This window comes from Colius striatus, chromosome 3, assembly GCF_028858725.1.
Source record: "Colius striatus isolate bColStr4 chromosome 3, bColStr4.1.hap1, whole genome shotgun sequence".
Classification (NCBI taxonomy): domain Eukaryota; kingdom Metazoa; phylum Chordata; class Aves; order Coliiformes; family Coliidae; genus Colius; species Colius striatus.
The window spans coordinates 71,638,056-71,657,418 of NC_084761.1; the positions used below are offsets into that span (position 1 = coordinate 71,638,056).

The 19,363-nt window shown below is 39.9% G+C and overlaps 1 protein-coding gene across 3 annotated transcripts in view; it reads left to right on the plus strand.

The window, feature by feature from the left end:
• Positions 1-19,363, plus strand: part of TEC (tec protein tyrosine kinase) — a 63,587-nt gene that overhangs the window by 36,937 nt on the left and 7,287 nt on the right. For 2 of the 3 annotated variants that reach the window (XM_061991722.1, XM_061991721.1), the window contains exons 3-11: positions 10,075-10,176; positions 11,173-11,254; positions 12,785-12,913; positions 14,299-14,339; positions 14,789-14,970; positions 15,919-15,984; positions 17,758-17,812; positions 17,962-18,041; positions 18,572-18,705. In XM_061991722.1, coding sequence (XP_061847706.1) covers positions 10,075-10,176; positions 11,173-11,254; positions 12,785-12,913; positions 14,299-14,339; positions 14,789-14,970; positions 15,919-15,984; positions 17,758-17,812; positions 17,962-18,041; positions 18,572-18,705 — 871 coding nt within the window. Of the gene's footprint in view, positions 1-10,074; positions 10,177-11,172; positions 11,255-12,784; positions 12,914-14,298; positions 14,340-14,788; positions 14,971-15,918; positions 15,985-17,757; positions 17,813-17,961; positions 18,042-18,571; positions 18,706-19,363 lie in introns of those variants that run through there. The other variant, XM_061991723.1, reaches the window with a different exon arrangement.

Genomic DNA, 19,363 nt, shown 5'->3' on the forward strand with positions numbered 1-19,363 from the left:
GTCTACCTTATCACTGAAATTGGAAATATTTCAGTAAATATCAGCCAAACAGAACAGAAAGGAATACTTGCTTTTCAGCTCTACCAGGATGCCTGATGTCCCACAGTGCAAGGGCCCTGCACACTCCTTTGCTGGGTGGATTAGCTGCTGCAAAGAACAGCATCTTTTATTCCTCTTGAGTTAGCCAAGAGGACAAACCACATAGAAATAGCATTCAGGATACTGCGCCCACTACAGTTGGTCCACCAAGTAGTACTCTTGGTTTACCCTCTTTCCCCTTGTGTGACAAGTTTTACTGTTGTGAAATCTTTATCAACAAATGATCTCTGAACTGTGAGAAGATGTTAGGGCAGTCTTGATGGCCCTGACTGAAGCAGCCTTACTGCTGCATGACAGAGTTAGCATGACATGAGAGCAGTTAACATGTAGTTAACACAAGTTTTATTTAGCTCATGCTGACAAGAGCAACTTGCTTGAAATAAAAGTGCCACCAGACTAGAAGATTTTGATCTAGATGGCATTTTAGGTAAGGGAAATTCTTTGAGATGAAGGCAAGATAATAAATGTAGGTGTTAAAGTACTTGTCGTCACTGGAGTAGTTGAAAGGAGCTGGTTGCGTAAGTGAGATGTCCTGCTAATTTATTGGTTTGAAAAATTTCACATTGATGTTTCCTTATGAGAGCAGTGCTTCCATATAGCTGACAGAGACCCAGTCATTCGTTTATAAATTGTTATCAGTGTGGACTGTTAGTAGCCTCCTATCTGTTGGATCTGTGAAGCTTTCCCTTTCACCATGGTATTTTTCTCTCTCTCACCTTGCTTAGAAGTGACTGTCTTTAGCTTGAAAGTGTGCTGCTGTGTGTGGTTTGGTTACTGTCCTCCCACGCACAGCACAACATGCTTGCCTTAACCTTTCCAGCCCACAGCAACTTGAACTGACCTTGAGTATGAAGCTGATGAATATGAGCTCATGAATGTGAAATTCCTTTATGCTTTAGCATCCTTATTGTTTGCTCATGTCTGCTACATGGATTGTAGTTTATGGCAATGAAAGATTTATGTTAGACTTTGTGTTTTCAAAGCCTGGTTCCCGCGGTTGTCCCGCGAGTGTTTGAATGAATGGGGGTCTTTGGCCTTTAAAGGAAGGACGAAATGGGGCAGAGTACATGCTGCAATACACTGTTAGCTCTTGAGGGGATGCACTGAGAATATTGGGGTTGGCACAGCACTTAGCTATTTATGAGTAGGCAGAAGCTATAAGCTTCCATGGAGAAGGCAAATAATAGCCCTAGAGGGAAAATATTTAAGAGTCTTTTATAGGAGGGTGGTTCTGTGGAGTCAAGTAGAAGGCAGCTTTCTGATGAGCTGATTTGGGAGATGCAGAGGACTCCTATCTGCACTGACAGTTGTGGTATTTGCTATCAGGATCAGACTTGTGTGAAAACTGCCTTGCATAAACAGAGGAACTGTGACAAATAACAAAAAACCAATCAGGATTGACATGAAAAAAAAAAAAAGAAGCTTTATTTAAAATTCTTGGGTGTTGCTAATTTTAAAAGCCTCTTCCTAAGGAAAAAAAAGTTCTTCTGCAAGAGTTGTATTTCATTCTCATGATTTGAATAGTGAGGAGACAGAAGCTACTGAAATTACTGAGCTGGTATTTTAAGGAAGGAAAAATAACTTTAAAAGCTCTGGGGCCTACTCTAAAGCTGCAGGTTTCAGGGTAAAATTGTGTAGCTTCATTGCAACACTAATCTTGTGCAAATACTTCCTTTGGAGCATAACAGTATTACAGAGTTCCAAAAAGCTATGCCAGTTACTTTACATACTTTTTTTAAACAGGAGATTAATGTGTACCGATTCTACTGTTGCTGATTCCTGTAGTGTTCGTCCTTTATTATTTTTAACTTATTTAATTATCTTAATTTTTATAGTTTCCTTTGTCATTGCACAGATGGTTTAATTCTTTGTATAAATGAAAGCACACTTCAGTATTAAAGTGCTGCTCATTATTTCATTGATGATATTTTCTAATGTAAGATAAATAGCTTATGAAATGAGTAGATTGGCACAGCGTTTTGTTAGCCAATGATAACAGAATTTTCTTAAAATACTTGCAAGTTTGTGCAATAACTTCATTCCAGCTAGGCCTGGAAGAGGACTATGAGTTGTTTTCTCTCTAGGAAACAGAAGTGGTTATACACTTTTTATATGAATCATGCAAGAGTCCTTAGCTGTGCTTACTGGGGACATGCCTTCACAACTGTCTCTTAAGAGTGGTTGTGGCTTTAGATCAGTTCAGTTCTTACTGTTTAGCAATTTTTTTAATGTAATTAAACACAGTTTTTCACAGCATTGTCAGAAAAAGAATGAAACAAAATTTTTAAAGTATAGTCTGGATGGATGAGTTGTTTAAAACACACTCACATCCACTCGTGTCTTTGTAAATATTTGCATATATAAAAAATTAAAGATGTAATGATTAACTTGTGACAATGATCCACCGAAATGATGCCTGTTGCAGCCATCTGGAGAGCAAATATTGTGTTTCTACCACTTATACCTCTTATGAAAAAGTAGAGTAAAAATACATGATGAAATAGAGGGCTTTTCAAACTTCTTCACAAGTTCCATATTCAAATGCTAATTGAGGATATGAGTAGCCAACTTTTCTAACTGTATAATGTCTGCAGCCGTTTCTTCTACAGACAAGCAGCATTAAGAAAATACTTTAAGTTATTTATGTAGAAATCAAGAGAGAGAATTGGCAAGTGACTTGGTTATCTGTAGATGACTAACCAATGGATAGTCTTCAGACTATAGTTTGCCAAGCAAACGTACAAACATCTTTGTTGATATATAACAATACCTGTAAAACTGCAGTTATTCCTATATACAGATCTCTTTGCTCAGCTTGAGTAGTGGAATTGTGAGACATCCATCTCTGACGAGAAAGAGCAATGTAGGAAGCTAAGTCTTGCTTCAAGCAAATACACAGATATATAAACCAAATAAGTTATCTTATATTTATACTGATTTAATTATTTTGTGATAGCTGCTAGTACCCCACAGTAGCAGAGAGTATCTGGAGCAAAACACCAGTCTTTCTGAGGAGCTGCTTATCAAAGCATAAGATGCACTGAAAAGTGAGTGGAGATACGATGCGAAGCATTGATGCAGGAAAGGTTTTGCTGCAGATTAGTTACCTACACCTGTCTTTATGTTAGTGTGGGGAAGAGGAAGGCTGATTTAGGTCAGTAATTAGCCACTACTCAGAGCAAGTATAGAAAGGAATCAGGGTTTTTTAGGTAGATCAAGCAGTAAGAATTAATTGTCAAAAATACATCTGCACATAAAGCTGGTCAGCATTTCGAGCTATCCAGGTGATTGAAAGAGAAGACCCTGTTCTGCAGCAAAGGCCCCAGAAACCTTACAGGAGGGACAAAAACAAGTCAGGAGGAAGGCAGCTGAGAGTATCTGATAGGAGGTATACTGGGAAGCGGTAGATGTTGGCATTGGAAGTTATGAACCTCCATCCCTCCTGGTTTGTTTGTTCCTATTCCACTCCTCTCCTCAGATTCAGGAAAACAGGGTTTTCTTAAAATATTTTTTTTTTGCTCATAGTTGGAACTACTCTGTTGATGATGATCCATATGATCCCAAATATTAGTTCAAAACCCAAGAGAAGAGAGATAACTGTAGGCACAGCTGGATAAATTTTAAGCAGGTGCAAGTGAAAATTGTTCAAATTGGAGAAATAAAGATATTTGTCTGAACAGAGGCAGTTTAACAGATGCATGGGAATGTTTACTTGAAAAGAACAAATCTCTAGTAAATTTTATATTGCAAAAGGAGCTGCTTATGTTGCAATGATGATTCCCTGTTCTCTATAACATCTACCAAAAGAAAACATCTGCAGTAATTATCTTTCTAGAAGAATTTTGATGGTTATTAGATGGAACAAATCAGACATAGTTGAAGTTGAAAAGTGTAGGTTGTAGTTGTTGAGAGTGACTTGGCATGGATGAGAACATTTACCTTACGACTAGGCAGGCGGGGACGTGTGTTAAAGGTGTTAAGAAGGAAAAGCTGAAAGAGAAATGAGATTCTGGAAGGCTAGAGAAGACTTAGTATTAAGAGCGCAGAGGAGAAGCTGAGAACTTGTAACCTATGACCATAATTTCCAGAAGAAAAAACAGGCTTGGTGAAAGTACCTGGAAGGTACCGAAATGGCACATCAGCCAACAAAGATGTGACACGAACCAAAAATAAAACAATCTCTGATTTAGTTATGTTCTTATTGCCACGAGGGAACAAATACCATGGGTAGCAAAGAAGCAGCAGATATCCTCTGTTTTCATTCCAGTAAGGGTGTTTTTTGACACTGCTGTGTGAGATATTTTTCAGATGACAGCATTAGAAATGACCCATATAAACCTCTTATAAATCTGAGTGCAGGACAGATGGAAAACTTGTACAGTGTTCAGTAAGCATCGGTGCTTTGTTTTCAGACTAAAATACTGTCTTGAATGGGATGTCCTGTCTTGAATTTCAGTATTTTCACTAGTGATATTGTTGCTGAAATAGAAGCTTGTTGAGTTCTCAGGTGATATAACTTGAAGGAGCTGCAAACATTTGGAAAACAACTTAGAAATCAAAGTGGTATATGGGGATTAGGTGTGTGGTGGACATGGTTGTTTGTCTTCTTATTTTGAAAAATGCGATTCATCGTGGACCAGTGCAAAAAGGAAGAGTTTAGGCAGGAATGCTGAAATGTGGACATGTTCCTATGCAACCTGATCTAGGTGGACCTGCTTCTGCAGGGAGGTTGAACCAGATGATCTCTAAAGGTCCCTTCCAACTCTACCATTCTATGTTTCTATGTTTAAATGCAAAATGGGAGTTAGTAGCTGAGTATCAGCAGGACCTGGGTGACAGGGTAGTGAATCATAAGCTGGGTATGCATCAGTGATACCCTGTTGCTGTGGAAAAGGCAAATGTTACATTAGGGTGAATAAATGGGGCTGTGGATCTTTATAATCTGATGATAAGGCATCGGCTGCAGTGCTGCATCTGGATTTGGGTGATAAGTTTCAAGGAAGATGTTGGCCTGCCCGTGAGATTCAGGGCAGGGAAGGATGAGGTTACCAGAAGCCTGGACTGTGATGAAGGGCTGGTGGAGCAGCAAGTGTTTAAAGTGGAGAGCAGGACTGGTGATGGACAGGAAACTTTAAAGATAAAAAACCTCCTCAACTCCATGGTCATGATCTCCATCATCTGAACCTTGAAAGAATGTGTAAAGCAGCTGATGCCTTGGCTAGATATCCTCTTGGGTCTTGCTCTCAGGCTCTTGTGGACTTCTTGGCTCAAGTTGTCCGAGTCTGGTGTTCAAATAGCATGAAGGTAGTATTAGAGGGGTAGCTGATTGAAAGTTGTCCCTCATTCTATGGGCAGACCAGTGCCTTTCAAGAGGAGAAAACAGAGCAGAGGTATAACTGGGCTAGCCAAACTCAGAGATCTGTGATGACTTCACAGAGAACTGGACAGACAAGCTTTGTCTGAAGGAACCTGAAGCTATGTGCTAGATGTTTTGAAAGCTGAAAGATGGTAAGTGATTTAGGGCCTGATATCTGTAGAGACCTGACTGATTTATTTTGTATCCTTCACTCTTTATTTATATTGCTGCCTTATGTGACTGCAGAAATGTATCATAACTGTATTTGTGTACATTTGGCTGCCTCTCAATTGCAGAAGAATAGATTACAGATAATGCATTGTAGTCATGGTATGGGAAGTTGCATCAGTGCTACTATGGAGGATTTCTTTTTGTTCTTTTTGGTCGCTCCAGCACTAGTGGTTGGCATCTCCTGAGGAGCCAGGCCATAGTAAAGGATTCTTCCTTTCATATTTTGCAGAAGAGGGTTTAAGACTTTCTCCTTCTCACTTATGTTTGTATTTTTTGCCTCTTGAAGTTCTTCCCAAGGTCAGACTGGATCAGAACAATAATAATCTCTTACTTTTATCTTGATTTTAGTAATTTTGGAAAAGTGAACAGAAATACTTGGTACTTGCTTATCTTAGAATAATCATTAAGAAAATGAACTGGAAGGAGGCAGAACATTCTCCAACATATCTGACATACTGGAAAATAAGGAGATGGAAAATGTGGCCATCTAACGCCTAGCTAGAGTAATTATATCTCCATAATCAATAATTGCTTGGATGAAAATGTCTCTCAAGAGGGAATTACAGCAGTATCCAGTGCTTATTGCTGAACAGCAATGCTATTTGATTAAAAACTACAAACCCACCCTTATATTAGGCATTATTTGGCTTTGGAGCATATTCTGCTAGAGGGGCTCTCTACAGGGAATGTTGGGTTAGCCAGGCTTTTCTGAGGTTTTGTAAAATTGCAGAGCAGCTCCATAAAAGATGTCAGTCATGCTGAGACCTTCTACACTTGTGAGAACGTAAGTTACATGGGTGACATATTGGTAACCTCAGGATTTCCTACATGGGGATAAGCATGGGAGAAAGCAACAGTATGAACAGAGAGAGACATAGCATGGTCAAGACAAGATCTAGCTATTTCTTGTCAGCTAGACTGACTTCTATGTATTTTCATTAGAAGTTTTTTCCAAACTGTGCCATTATACTAATTTTGTCTCTTTGTAGCAGAGCTCCATTGTTGGAAAGAGTGGTTGTGGATGGATTTCTCATGGGCAGCTTATACCTGCACGTCTACGACCCAGCTACTTCAGGGCTTGAGCTCACTCTTGATTCTGTTTCATGTCTGCCATATGCCTGGGTCTAGAGCAAGTCATTTAGCTTGCAGAATAAATGCAACACAGTGATGAAATGCAAGATGACTCATTATAAAGGGAAGTCTCTGAAGTAGTGAGGGAATTGCAGCAGTCTTTTTGGCATTTTTCTTGAGTCATTCCTTCATGCTCCTGTGCCCCTTGGTTTTAATAATGAGAGATGTTAAGCTAAAACAGCTGCACACCTGACGATTTGAAGGCTGCTGGCCATTACTACTGCTGATGATGCAATCTGAAACATGTCTGGAGCAGTACATTTGATTTCATTTTACATATATATGGGATTTTATTAATCTGTAAAGTATGCAAAGACAGAAAACTCTTCTCTGGCGTTAAGCTTAATTTGCTGGATGGAACTGCAAGGTGGTTCAACTTGGAGTTGGCTTAATGTAGCATCTCATGGTGACGCCACCTTAAATTATGAAAGGGGACTACTTAGGAAATACGATTACTAGAACACTGTGCTTTTTATCAGGATGTTTGATTTATGTTTTCCCCAAATGTTAGTTGATTATCTTGTTGGATTTCTGTTCTTTGTATGCTCCTTTTGAGCACTTGCTGAATGCCAGAATTGACGTTCTGTCAATCCTCCAGTCCTTGAGGACAGGGGGATTCAGAGAATGTACTAAAGCCTGTTCCTCTAAGGAATTTCTGTCATTCCAGCTAAAAAAGAACACAATGCGTATCGTCTTTCTGTTCCACAACCTTAGTTAACCAGCAGTTGGGATCCAAGCAGTATATGAGTACCCCACTGGACATAGAAAGCAGGGTAGACACACTCCAGAGGTGCCAAGCATGTTTTTTCTTCTCTGTATGTTGTTGTGCAGGAAAAAAGATGTGGAGAGGTGTCTTCAACACAGTTATGTGCAGTGTTGAATTCTTGTTTGGATTCTTGATTCTGCATTGGCTAATCTGGCAGCTCTGAAGCTGCTAGGCCAAAGAGAGGAAGAAACAATACTTGCTGCTGTACCAAATGTCGTAGTCTTCAGTAATTCAATTTTTGTCACTTGTATGAATGTGTGTTTTACTTCAGGCCATCAAAGTTCAAATACAGTGATAGCATAAACGGAAAACTTTTTTTTTTTAAATAAAAAATTCAAGGTTGCATACTTGATACAAATTATTTTTCAGCATAATATGTTACAGCTTTTTAGTACAGCTCATGATAATCATTTCACTTTTTCAATGTTTTTTTTTCCCCCCAGTTTTAAAAAGCCCCTTATTGGTGCTGCTTTAAAAAAATACGTTTTGTGTGGGTTTTTTTCTAATGTTAAGTAACAGTTACAGCTTTATCTGAAATTGGTTCCTGTCATGCTTCCTGATGCTGAACCATGACGTGCATGAAGAATTCATGCACATTTTCTCTGCCCTCTTTCTTCATTACTAAATTCATAAGAGACAGAGCACTAAATGTGTTTTAAATACTGACGAAATTTCCATGTTTTCCTTGGGTAGTAACTATTGTGTTTCTAGGGTGTTGGAATCATAACAGCTATATTTTAAATTGCTCTTTCCTTCTTTTTATAAGACTATGTTTGTAGTTGCTTATGATTGTGCCAGACTTGTGCTATTTGGGCTGAAATTTCCATCCTCGGGGGAGAAAAGGGCAGCCAAGTAAGGATCTGAGTATCTCAAATAATTCAGTAATTACTAATTATTTCCATAAACTACACATGAGCCAGCAATGTGCCCTCGTGGCCAAGAAGGCCAGTGGCATTCTGGGATGCATCAAGAAGAGTGTGGCCAGCAGGTCGAGGGAGGTTCTGCTCCCACTCTGCTCTGCCCTGGTGAGGCCTCATCTGCAGTCTTGTGTCCTGGGCTCCCCTGCTCAAGAGGGACAGAGAACTTCTGGAGAGAGTCCAGTGCAGGGCCACCAACATGATTAAGGGACTGGAGCATTTTCCTTATGAGGAAAGGCTGCAGGATCTGAGGCTGTTCAGCCTGGAGGAGACTGAGCGGGAACCTCATTTATACGTACAAGTATTTGAACGGTGTATGTCAGCGGGATGGGGCAACAGTTTTTTCTGTAGTGTCCAGTGGTAGGACAAGGGCTAATAGAAAAAAGCTGGAACACAAAAAGTTCCACTTAAGAAAAAGATTCTTTACTGTAAGGGTGAGGGAGCCCTGGCACAGGCTGCCCAGGAAGGGTGTGGAGTCTCCTTCTCTGGAGGTTTTCAAAACTCACCTGGATGCATTCCTGTGTAACCTGATCTAGGCAGACCTGCTTTAGCAGGGGGCTTGGACTAGGTGATCTTTAGAGGTCACATCCAACCCCTATGATTCTGTGATTCTGTGACTGTGAACAGTGTCCATCTTTCATAAACTGCACTCCAGACTGGGTGTGTTGGATGTGCTTGGCAAGTTAAAATTTTTGACATGGATTTGTTCAGGACCAGCCATGAGCTGCTCCCATTTTTGAGGTTGTTTTGTTTTGTTCTGGGATTCTGGTTAAAACTTTCTCTCCAGTAACAGTCCAGTTAAGGGTTGTTCTTCCTTGGAGCTTCCTCACTGGAGTATTGAACTAAGCATATTTCCATGCATTTTTACTTTGGGCAGCACCTGCTGAGCACTGTTGGCACCCCTTTCCTTCTGTAGAATCTTCATAATTATCAGTTTAGGCAAGCCAAATCTTCTCAGATGTCTCTGCTTTTGACTTTTCTTCTTCAGGGCTTCTGCTAGCCTTCGTCAAAGATATTCCTTCAGCTCAGACTCCAGATGAGCCCAGGAATGGGCTTCACCCCTGTTTTCTGCCTTCTGACTCAGCATGAACTTTGTGTTGCCTGTGCACCATCCCAGATTCTACAGAAGCTTAGTGAGACATGATGGTAGCCACAAAGTGGTGGGAGCACTTCAGCAACAGAGTGAGGGACCAGATAAGATGAAGCATTGGCACCTTTTTCCCTTACCAATTTTAATCATGATTTAAAACCAGCAAGGGAGAAGCCTTCCTTCATCTGTACTCAAGGGGTTTTTTTTTGTGAAGAAGAGTAGATTGAACCTATGATTGCAACTAGTTGGAAACTTTATATAGAAATAAGTGGTTCTCTTTACTGAGTGATATTACTGCACTCTGAGCACTTTCACTAGTGTAGATCTTTATATCCTCCCTCTCTCTTTTGTTTTTTAAATTACTTCTGCAGTTAAAGCAACATCAGTATCATAAATGGAAGCAAGAAGCCTCTGCTGGAAAAAAAGAGAACTGGATAAATCAATTATACCTTGTATAATTTTTGTTTTACCTTTTCTCTTGTAGAAAAAGTACAGAAAAGGATCTGTGGATATTTCAAGGATCAAATGTGTAGAAGTTGTAAAAAGTGATGGTATTATTCCCTGTCAAAATAAATATCCATTTCAGGTATGTACCTTTTATATGAAATATCTGAACTACAGTGTTCTTCTCAACAGCACCAATCCATTTGGATATAACTTGCTTCAAATATCTGAGCCCCTTCTCTGGCTATCTGGCTCTGTGTGGGAGGTAATTCAGGATCAGTGATTAAAACAAGTCTCCAGTAAGCTCTGCTCCCCCTGCAGTCCCTTCCCCTCCACTAGGAGTTGTGCCTTATATGCTTTGTCTTTTTTCCCCCCCACACCCTCTCTGCTTGGGTTTTGACTGGAAAGTGCTTTGTCTTGATCTTTCTCCAAAGTGGAAAGCCCATTTTCCCTGTCTTTGTTTGTTCACATTAAATAAAATTTAATTACCATGAAATTACATAGAAATAAGCGAATAAAGATAGAACTTGTTGCATTTTCTTCCATTGTGAACTGCATGGAAATAAGCATGGGAAACAAAGCACTTAGAGGGGAAAAAGAAAAATATAGATAGTTTGATGCTGTGCCTGCTTATGATGTAGGGAAGGAGGATGCATTCCACTGCCACAGAGTGGACTCTGACTCCTTTCTTCCAAGGTAATACTTGCTTTCCAACAGTAGAAGCAGTGAAGAAATCGAAGGCAAGAATCTCCCCAGAGCAGAGTCACAAGGAGTTATGAAATAGCTGTGAACAAAAGATATCTGATTATGGAACAGCTTTAGCAATTAAACTGAAAATTGAAATTTAATAGAAATTGTTTGTAGAAAACACACAGTGAAGAATGAGCAAAGCAAAGCACGATGCAAACATTTTAAGGAATGCTCTCAAGATAATATATTGGTGCAAAATCCTCCTTTATTCTTTTGAAAGCATCATATCTTAAACCCTAATACCCTTTTCCCAGTGTATACATTTTGTATATATTGGCACTAATTGTGCCAAATGTAACAGTCATATGTTTTTTCCTGTTTCCTGGGAAATAAATAAAGGCACATTATCAGGTGAATGTTTTTTGATTATTTCTTTTCCCCCCTCCAGGTTGTATATGATGCTAATACGCTTTATATTTTTGCACCAAGTGCACAAAGTAGGGATCAGTGGGTGAGGAATCTGAAAGAAGGTAATGGAAATTGCTCATACTTAACATCTGACAAATGCAGATACCTTTTCTTGAGATGTCTGGCTGGGTTGGAGTTAAATTGGTGCTGTGTTTTGGATTTGTGGCCAAAACAGTGTGGAAAACACACCAGTGTTGTAGCCGCTGCAGAGCAGTTGCTTGTGCAGCATGGAGGCCTTGCCTGTTTCCTCGCTCTGCCACCACAGTGAATAGGCTGGGATTGGGCAAGAGGCTGGGAGGTGACACGACTGGGACTGATGAAAGGGATATTCCAGGCTGTGTAACGTTGCACCCAGCAATAAAAACTGGGGTGGAGGAAGATGGGGATTGAGTTTTGTTGGCTTCCTTATTTGTTGTTGTGCAGAGACTGGCTGGGAATTGGTCTGCTTGGGGGAGGTGGTGAGCAATTGCCCTTACATAATTTTGGGTTTTTTCTTTCTATTGCTTATTAAACTATCTTTATCTTAAGCCCTATTTTCTCCTCTTGCCGTTTCTATTCTCTCCACAGGGTTCAGGGGGGCATGGGTGAGTGGTTATGTGGGTGCTTAGCTGATGGCCAACACATAACAAGCTAGCAAAATAAAATGGTAGAGCTTCTGTTGTATGTATCCATTGATTTTTATGTTTTTATCAGGCCAGCTCACCGTTTGTGTACACAGTGTGTGGTAACAGGTACAGGGAGTATCAAACACCCAGACTGACTTGACTTGATTGTGAAGCCCAGCTGCAGTCAGAATTTGACTCTATGCTTTTGCATAGTGAATAGCTTATTCATGCTAGTTAATGGCTTCACTCAAAAATATTGTTTGGATGTAGCTAGACAACATTGTGGTCCTTAAATCATAAAGTGACAGGAGGTATCTCCACAGAGAGGAGATCTGATTAATGCTATCATAGGTGTCTAGGTAAAGGTGTCTTTTCTTTTTTCAAGAGCATCTTCTTGCTTCCTGTCATCATCAACTGCATTCATTGATTGCAGGTGTTCTGCAAAGTAATAAGAAATAGTTTCTGGGCTGGAGACCACAGGGCAAGAAATAACCTCAGCAATCCCATAGGATGGGGGTAAAGAGCCTCTCACACCAAACACGGGCATTGCGCCATGCAATAGAGATAAATGTCAGCTATTTTTCCCTCTAAATCACTGTTTATAGAGGAAAATTAGTTACTTGCAGCAGTAATAAAAAGAAAAGGGGCAGGTAGAGCTTCCAGAGCTTTCACAGTTGCCTGACTGAATTGCAGGGTGCATGTGGGCACCTGCATCTCCTTTTGTGTATGCACCAAATGCCTTCTGGAGTGGCTGGTGTAGGCAGGGAGTATAGCACTGTATTCTGGAATAAATACATGTGTTATCCTCTGTTATCACTGTATCACCTCCATGTAAACTTGCAAGAAGATCCTTAAGAGAAGCAATGTTGAAGCGAGGACAAGGGAAGATAATGACTCATGTCAAAGATACTGTAATATTGAAAGTTTCTCTCTTGCATATTAAAAAAAAAATAAGTCTTTCAATATACGCTCTTTTTCCTCATGTAGAAATAAGGAACAACAGCAATATAATGGTAAAATATCATCCTAAGTTCTGGACAGAGGGAATTTATCAGTGCTGCAGACAGACAGAAAAATTAGCACCTGGCTGTGAAAAATACAATCTTTTTGAAAACAGTAAGTACATATGTTTTCATATGAAGTTGTTTTGCTGTATTTTTCTGCTTTTTTGTATGACCTTGTCATTGCACTTGGATGCCCTAGATATTAATCAAATTTACACAGAAGAGTGAATCATTGAAAGCACTTAAAGTAAATCAAAATGTTTGTTTCGTTTCCAAGGATTTTCTACAAAATTTAAAAGCCAGTAAATTGTCCTTACCAAAAAAAAAAAGGTTTAGGGAAAGGAATCATTGAGGTTACTGAATTTCATTTAGCTTGTTTTTCCCATCTGAAACTTACTTGACCGAGTGTTTACCTCAGATTGAGGATAAATCCTGATGGTGAAGAAGATACATCTAGAAGCCCTTGCCAGCTCTTCAGTTTTAATAAATAACTTCTACACACCCATGTATAAGAATAACAACCATGTGTCATTCACCAGTGTAAAAATGCTCCAAGAAAGCTTAACATGTTTACTAGACTGAGGACTGAGTTTTCTTATAAGTTTTTAAGCGTCCATACTGCTGAACATGGATGAACCATAACCCTGTAGGCACATGTATCTTCCAGCATCCAAATCACAGGTTCTGCTTGTTCAGCAGCAGATGTGGTAGCATGCAAAGATGTTCAAGGGTGTCCCTCACTGCAGTATTGTTCTACGTAATGATACAGTGTGTTGGTCCTCGATTTAAGGAAAAATCCATAGTGAGAAAAGAAATTGAGTCATTTCTTACCTCTGCCTCCTAGTGACATCAGCAGTGCCTGGATGATTTCTTGGATGATTTCTTATATCAACGTTTTAAATGGCAGTGGTGAGGATTTAGTTGAACTAAAAGACTTGAAGAATAAACAATGAATGGTGGCCAGCCTTATTTGTCAAGACACAAAACATGACATGTAGCTCAACCTTTTAAGTGCAGAAAATACGCAGCACAGGAGAAAAAATACTTTTCAATCTGAGAGAAGTAATAAAAAAGCAGAGGAGGTTTGATTTTTTTTGAAGAGCAAATGATACTAGAAACAGACTTTTAGATCAGCAGGGTGATAACGCTGTTTCCTTTTAATATACTTTTTAAAAATCTCTCTCTGTTTTTTATTTGTCGTATATTTCTGCATCTGAGGGCTGGTTCAGGGATCTCTGTGTGGCATGCTGAAGTGTGGCACAGACATTGCCAAATCTGTGGTGACTGTGGCCTGCTGGCTAATTTGGGATGTTTTTGCAAGAATATTCAATCAACGTTTTCCTAATGCTTGACTGGAACTCTTTGCTTTCTGGTTTACTAAGATATCCTGAAGGCTAGTAAAGATATTAAAACATCTGAAATTTAAACCTTTTGTTTAGTTTTTAAATTTGTAGCGAAATGGATATACACAAATCCTTTCCTGTGCTTTGCTTCTAGGTGTACTGAGATTGCCCTCTCCAATGCCAGAAAAAAGTACGGTAGGTAGTGTCTGTAAAATATTGAACAGATAATTGCTGTTTGAGCGGATGTTTCGGTTTCCTGAGATTCATTCCATATTCTGCGGCAAATGTCTATTTCTGTATGTGTCAATGGGCACCATCATCTGTCTCAGGGTGGAAAAAAGTCCCCTTGAAATGTAACTGTACCTGTTAGCTGTGTCTGTACTGCTGGTGGGAGAGGTGGTTGAGGAGCAAATGACAGCTGACATTGCCCTTTCCTGGCAGCTGCGGGGCTGCAGTGAAACCCAGCTCCATGGATAGCACCCAGGTGATCAGCTGCCTCCCCAGGCCAGCACAGCTCAATCCTGGGGCAACCCAGAACTAGCCTAGCTTTTGCCTCCAGAGTGCTTGGATGGCTTGCTCTGGTGTGGTGGGGTGGAATAATAATGGAGCAGAGGGGGATGATAACAATGTTGGGCCATTTTCAGCGAAGGCCTCCGCCACCTGCTCCTCCAGTTGAAGAAAACAGCAATGAAGAGGAGGAGATAGTAGTAGCTATGTATGACTTTGAGCCTACAGAACATCATGATTTAAGATTAGAGAAAGGTGAAGAATATACGGTGATTGAGAAGAACGACATTCACTGGTGGAAGGCTAGAGACAAATATGGGTAAACATGAGTTCTTTATTTTTTACTGTAAAGTTCATAAGGCTAGTTCTATGTTTTAGTAGTTTGTATTGACTGTATATCAGCAACCTGTAGCTGTTGACACTGTCCCACTTTGGACCTCAACCCTAAAATCTTACCCATATCTTTATTCACACCTAGAAACCAATCTCAATCTTTCAAGAGCCGCACTTTCTATGGGCCCCCAGTGCAAAGACAGTTGCAAAGCTGAAAGCTTTTCCAATTAAGTTTCATGTCAGACTTCATGGTTTCCCAATTAAAGCATCAGCCAGCCTCGAAAACCTCACTAGACTACTACAGTACTCCTGCTTCCCTGGGGAACGGCTCATTAGGGAGCAATATGGTTAACACTCAGCTTGGCAGGCTCCAACTTCCAAACTTGTGTAACCATCATCTTACTTAATAGACTGGCTCATTAGAAGCAATCTTTGAGTGAGTTGAGAGAGCTATACCGACATGCCTTAATGAATGCAACTTTATATTCCTTGAATTAAAATTTTTCCCTGCGGTTTTTAAGATGAAAGTTTCCATACTCCGATCCCTGTTGCAGTTAGGGATGATTGCAAGTTATCAGACTGTGGCAGGCTCCAAACTTAACTCCTGTAACTGACTGGGACCTCCAAGTGCAGAAGTGACAGAGCAGCAGAGAGTTACTCTTCACCCTTTCTGTTGGTTTTCATGGACGCTTTTGCTGCCCTTGTCACTTCTCTAGGTACAGTGGAAGTCAAGGTGGAAATGTTGACATGGAAAATTCACTTTGGGATAATGAGTAGTAGAGTGGGTGGGACAGTAATAAAGAAATGGCAACAAGAGATTAGCAGAATGTAATTAGCAAAATGGAACATTGTCTTCCAGGGATGCAATTTTACATCTTTTCACTCAGATTATATATATGTATATAAATATATATGTAACTTATTTATTTTTTAGACAACAAGGATATATTCCAAGCAACTATGTAACAGGAAAGAAGTCCAACAACCTCGATCAATATGAGTAAGTGAATATTTGTATTAAAATCCAGACTATCATAAAACAAAACCTGTGCTTTAAGAATGACAATGTATTTGTAAAGTTTTCAAAGCAATTATTTGCATACAACAGCATTGGTCTCAGAGATGAAACTTAAATATTTGAAAGAGGCATGAATTTGTTCTGGTTCTCCTCACTGATTTTGCTGTGATTTGTAATGTAGAATCAAGTCAGTGAGATGGCCATCAGGCACGTAATTTTTAGGCTATTACTATTAAAGCAAAAGTTCTATTGCTATGAAAGCACTCCTAGTTCTCTGATAGACAAAGGGAAACTTTAAAGGAAATTTACCTATTTTAAGTGTGCTGAATGTTTTTTTAAATATTAAAGTGATATGTCTAGCCAAAGTGTGTGGCAGTAAGATAGTAGAGTAGAAAACAGCAGAAATCATTCAAAGTGAATATAACAGATGACAGATTTTGGAAGGCAGCTCTAATTTTCAAGAAAATATTTTACTGAGTGCATCTTAAGTCTGAGTGTGTGCATATAAATTGTCAGCTATAAAAGCATAGCTTCTTTCAAAAAAAAGGCTTTTTCCAGTTTATGTTTAATTAGGAAGTACTTACATTTAAGAATAGCTGGATAAAATTTAGCACTGTAGTCTCCAAGCCTGTTGTTCTTGACATTCAAATTTGAGTACAGCATAAGCTGTTGTGCTTGAGAACTTTACATATTTCATGACTTTTAGATAAAGTGGAGCTGTGAGGAAGTAAAAATCAGTTTACAAAACCACATTAGGAGCTCCAGAACTCTATTCTTAGCTACGTATGGCTCCTACTGCTGTGTTTTGACAGAGGTAGAATTTGGTCTGGGATTTTGCCCTCAGCCTTACTAGAGGGAATTATTTGTTCTTTGTTGCTTTCTCATCTTAGAGGCTCTTGCTAAGAGCCCTGCCGTGCTCTTGGCTGGGCTGTGGGGCTGACAGAAAGGGAAGGAAGGAACTAGGCTATCTTATCTGGTCCAGCCATTTTGTGCCTTGCCACCTTGGGGCTATAATTCTGAGTCACCATGCACTCTAAGGAGGATTACTCCAGGTCATCTACCAACTGCAAGAAACCACTATCTCCAGAACAGTAGAACTTGATTAGAAGCTGCTGTGTCACTTCCCTGCTCAGTTACTGCTGTGACAGCATAGCTCAAAACGATTGCACCATGCCATTTGCAAGCTGCTTGGTCTTTCTTTTTACATTATTTGCTGCAGCTGGCTGAAATGTCATAGTGCTTCTGTGTCTGCTTTAACCTGCCCCATGTAGCACTGAGCTTGGGGATATCCAACTGTGACATTTCTAATTCACTTTCAGCCTCCTCTTTGGTATATGGGTCCTCCCTGGAAAATCAGAACCGTGAAGTTATTGAGGGAAATAGCAGTCTAGCAGCCAGCTCTGCAGGTGGCTCCAGCGGTGTGGAGGCAGCTGCTTCTCCAGTGCTGCCAGCCTGCCCTCAGGCCGCTGTTCAAAGCTACCACTGCCAATATGCGTTTGAGAAATGTTTTTGCCAAAAAATCAGTTCAGTTACCTGAACTTCATTGGCTTTGGTTGGATCTCACTGAAGTTGTTTCAGGGCATTTTTGTGGGAAAATTGCATGCTGTAATAAAGACTCATCTTTGCACATTCACCAGGGTTCAGTTCTTGACCTTCAGTTATCATTGAATCTGTACCTTTGTAATGCTTTGCTTCAAGCATTTTAGGGAAATTATACACCTTGGAGAAGTTTTAATTACAGATGTTATGTTGCAGGTGGTACAGCAGAAACCTGAACAGAAGCAAGGCAGAACAACTCCTCAGAAATGAGGTGAGGACAGCAGCCTTGTAGTATTAACCATGAAATTCACGTGAAGTAGCTTCTTTTGCTACTTTGTTACGTGCAAATCACAGAACAAGTAGACAAGAGATGCCACTTAAAGCCGCTTTTACAAAACTGCTAATGTGCTTTCGTTTTAGGATAAAGAAGGTGGTTTTGTGGTGAGAGACTCAAGTCAGCCTGGACTGTACACAGTTTCCCTTTACACAAAATTTGGAGGGTGAGTTTCTGTGGCTGCTCTGTGCATTTTGTCTTGTTTAAATCCATTGCATCTGGATCCAAATCCATGGGCTGGGGAAAAGCCCAGGAGAAAGGTCAATAAAGAAGTGAGGGCTGCTGAGATAGAGGAGGTGGGTGACTAAAATAAGCTTTTCAGCTCCATGGTTAGGTCATTCTTGGTTTAATCTAGTGTAAACCTAAACCTCCACCGAAAGAAGAATGTCTTGCTCTCCCACACTGTTGAGTCCCTCCTGCCATCCTAAGCATGCGGTGTGCTGGACTGGGCAGCTTACCAGGCTGATAATTAACCTTCTATGGGTTACTCTTCAACTTGGCCTGAGCACTGAGATGAAGGCAGTCACCAGCACTTGGAATCTTTGATATTCAAGCTGTTCCTGGAGCATGTGATGTTGGGCACCTGTGCTGGCCTTTTTTGGTTTCCTTTTCCTAGTAAATGCGCTCCTTGTTAAATATTCACAACAAATGACATTGTATTATTACTAATTGTTATTGTTGATATTGTTTTTCCAGAGAAGGTTCATCAGGAATAAGACACTACCATATAAAAGAAACAGTAACATCACCAAAGCAGTACTACCTCGCAGAAAAGCATCTCTTTAACTCCATTCCAGAAATAATTGAGTATCATAAACATAATGCAGCAGGTATTTTTTTTTTCCTGTCACTTAAAGTTGATTTGAAAAGTAGTGTGAGGCGTTTTAGGGTTTTAATGAAAGTTTTTGGCTTTGATAGACCCTTCTTTTTCAGGGAAGTCAGGTGACACTGCATTTTAACATTTTTTCAGTACAGGTAATAAACTGAAAGGTTTTATGTAAAAATATATAGATGTTAAAATGCATCAATATGTTACTTACTGTCTCTAGAATAACAGAAGAATAGCTGTATCGAATCAGGAAATAGCATTCATTTAGCTCCACATAGAGCTCTACCAGCGGCTTATAACCCACAGCAGATAGATAGGGATGGTACTTTCCCAGAATACTCTCTAGATGCTAGCTTTTTATCTGCCGGGCAGCACTGCTTAAAATGATTTAACCTTTCCATATAGCAAACAGATGAGGAGAACAGTAATGCGTTGTACAAGAAATCCGCTTTGTAAAGGTTAGACACTTTAGATCTATAGCTGATGGTTGATGTTGGTGTTTGCCCACTGTATGGTGGGATGAGGAGAGTTTAGGAATCAAGTTCAAGGCACAGATACTATTTTTTTTTCTTTTTCAAGTCCATTCTGTGCATAAATCTCCCTCATGAGCTATAGTTTCCAGGTGTTTATATCAAACTCCAGTGACGCAGTATTTCCTG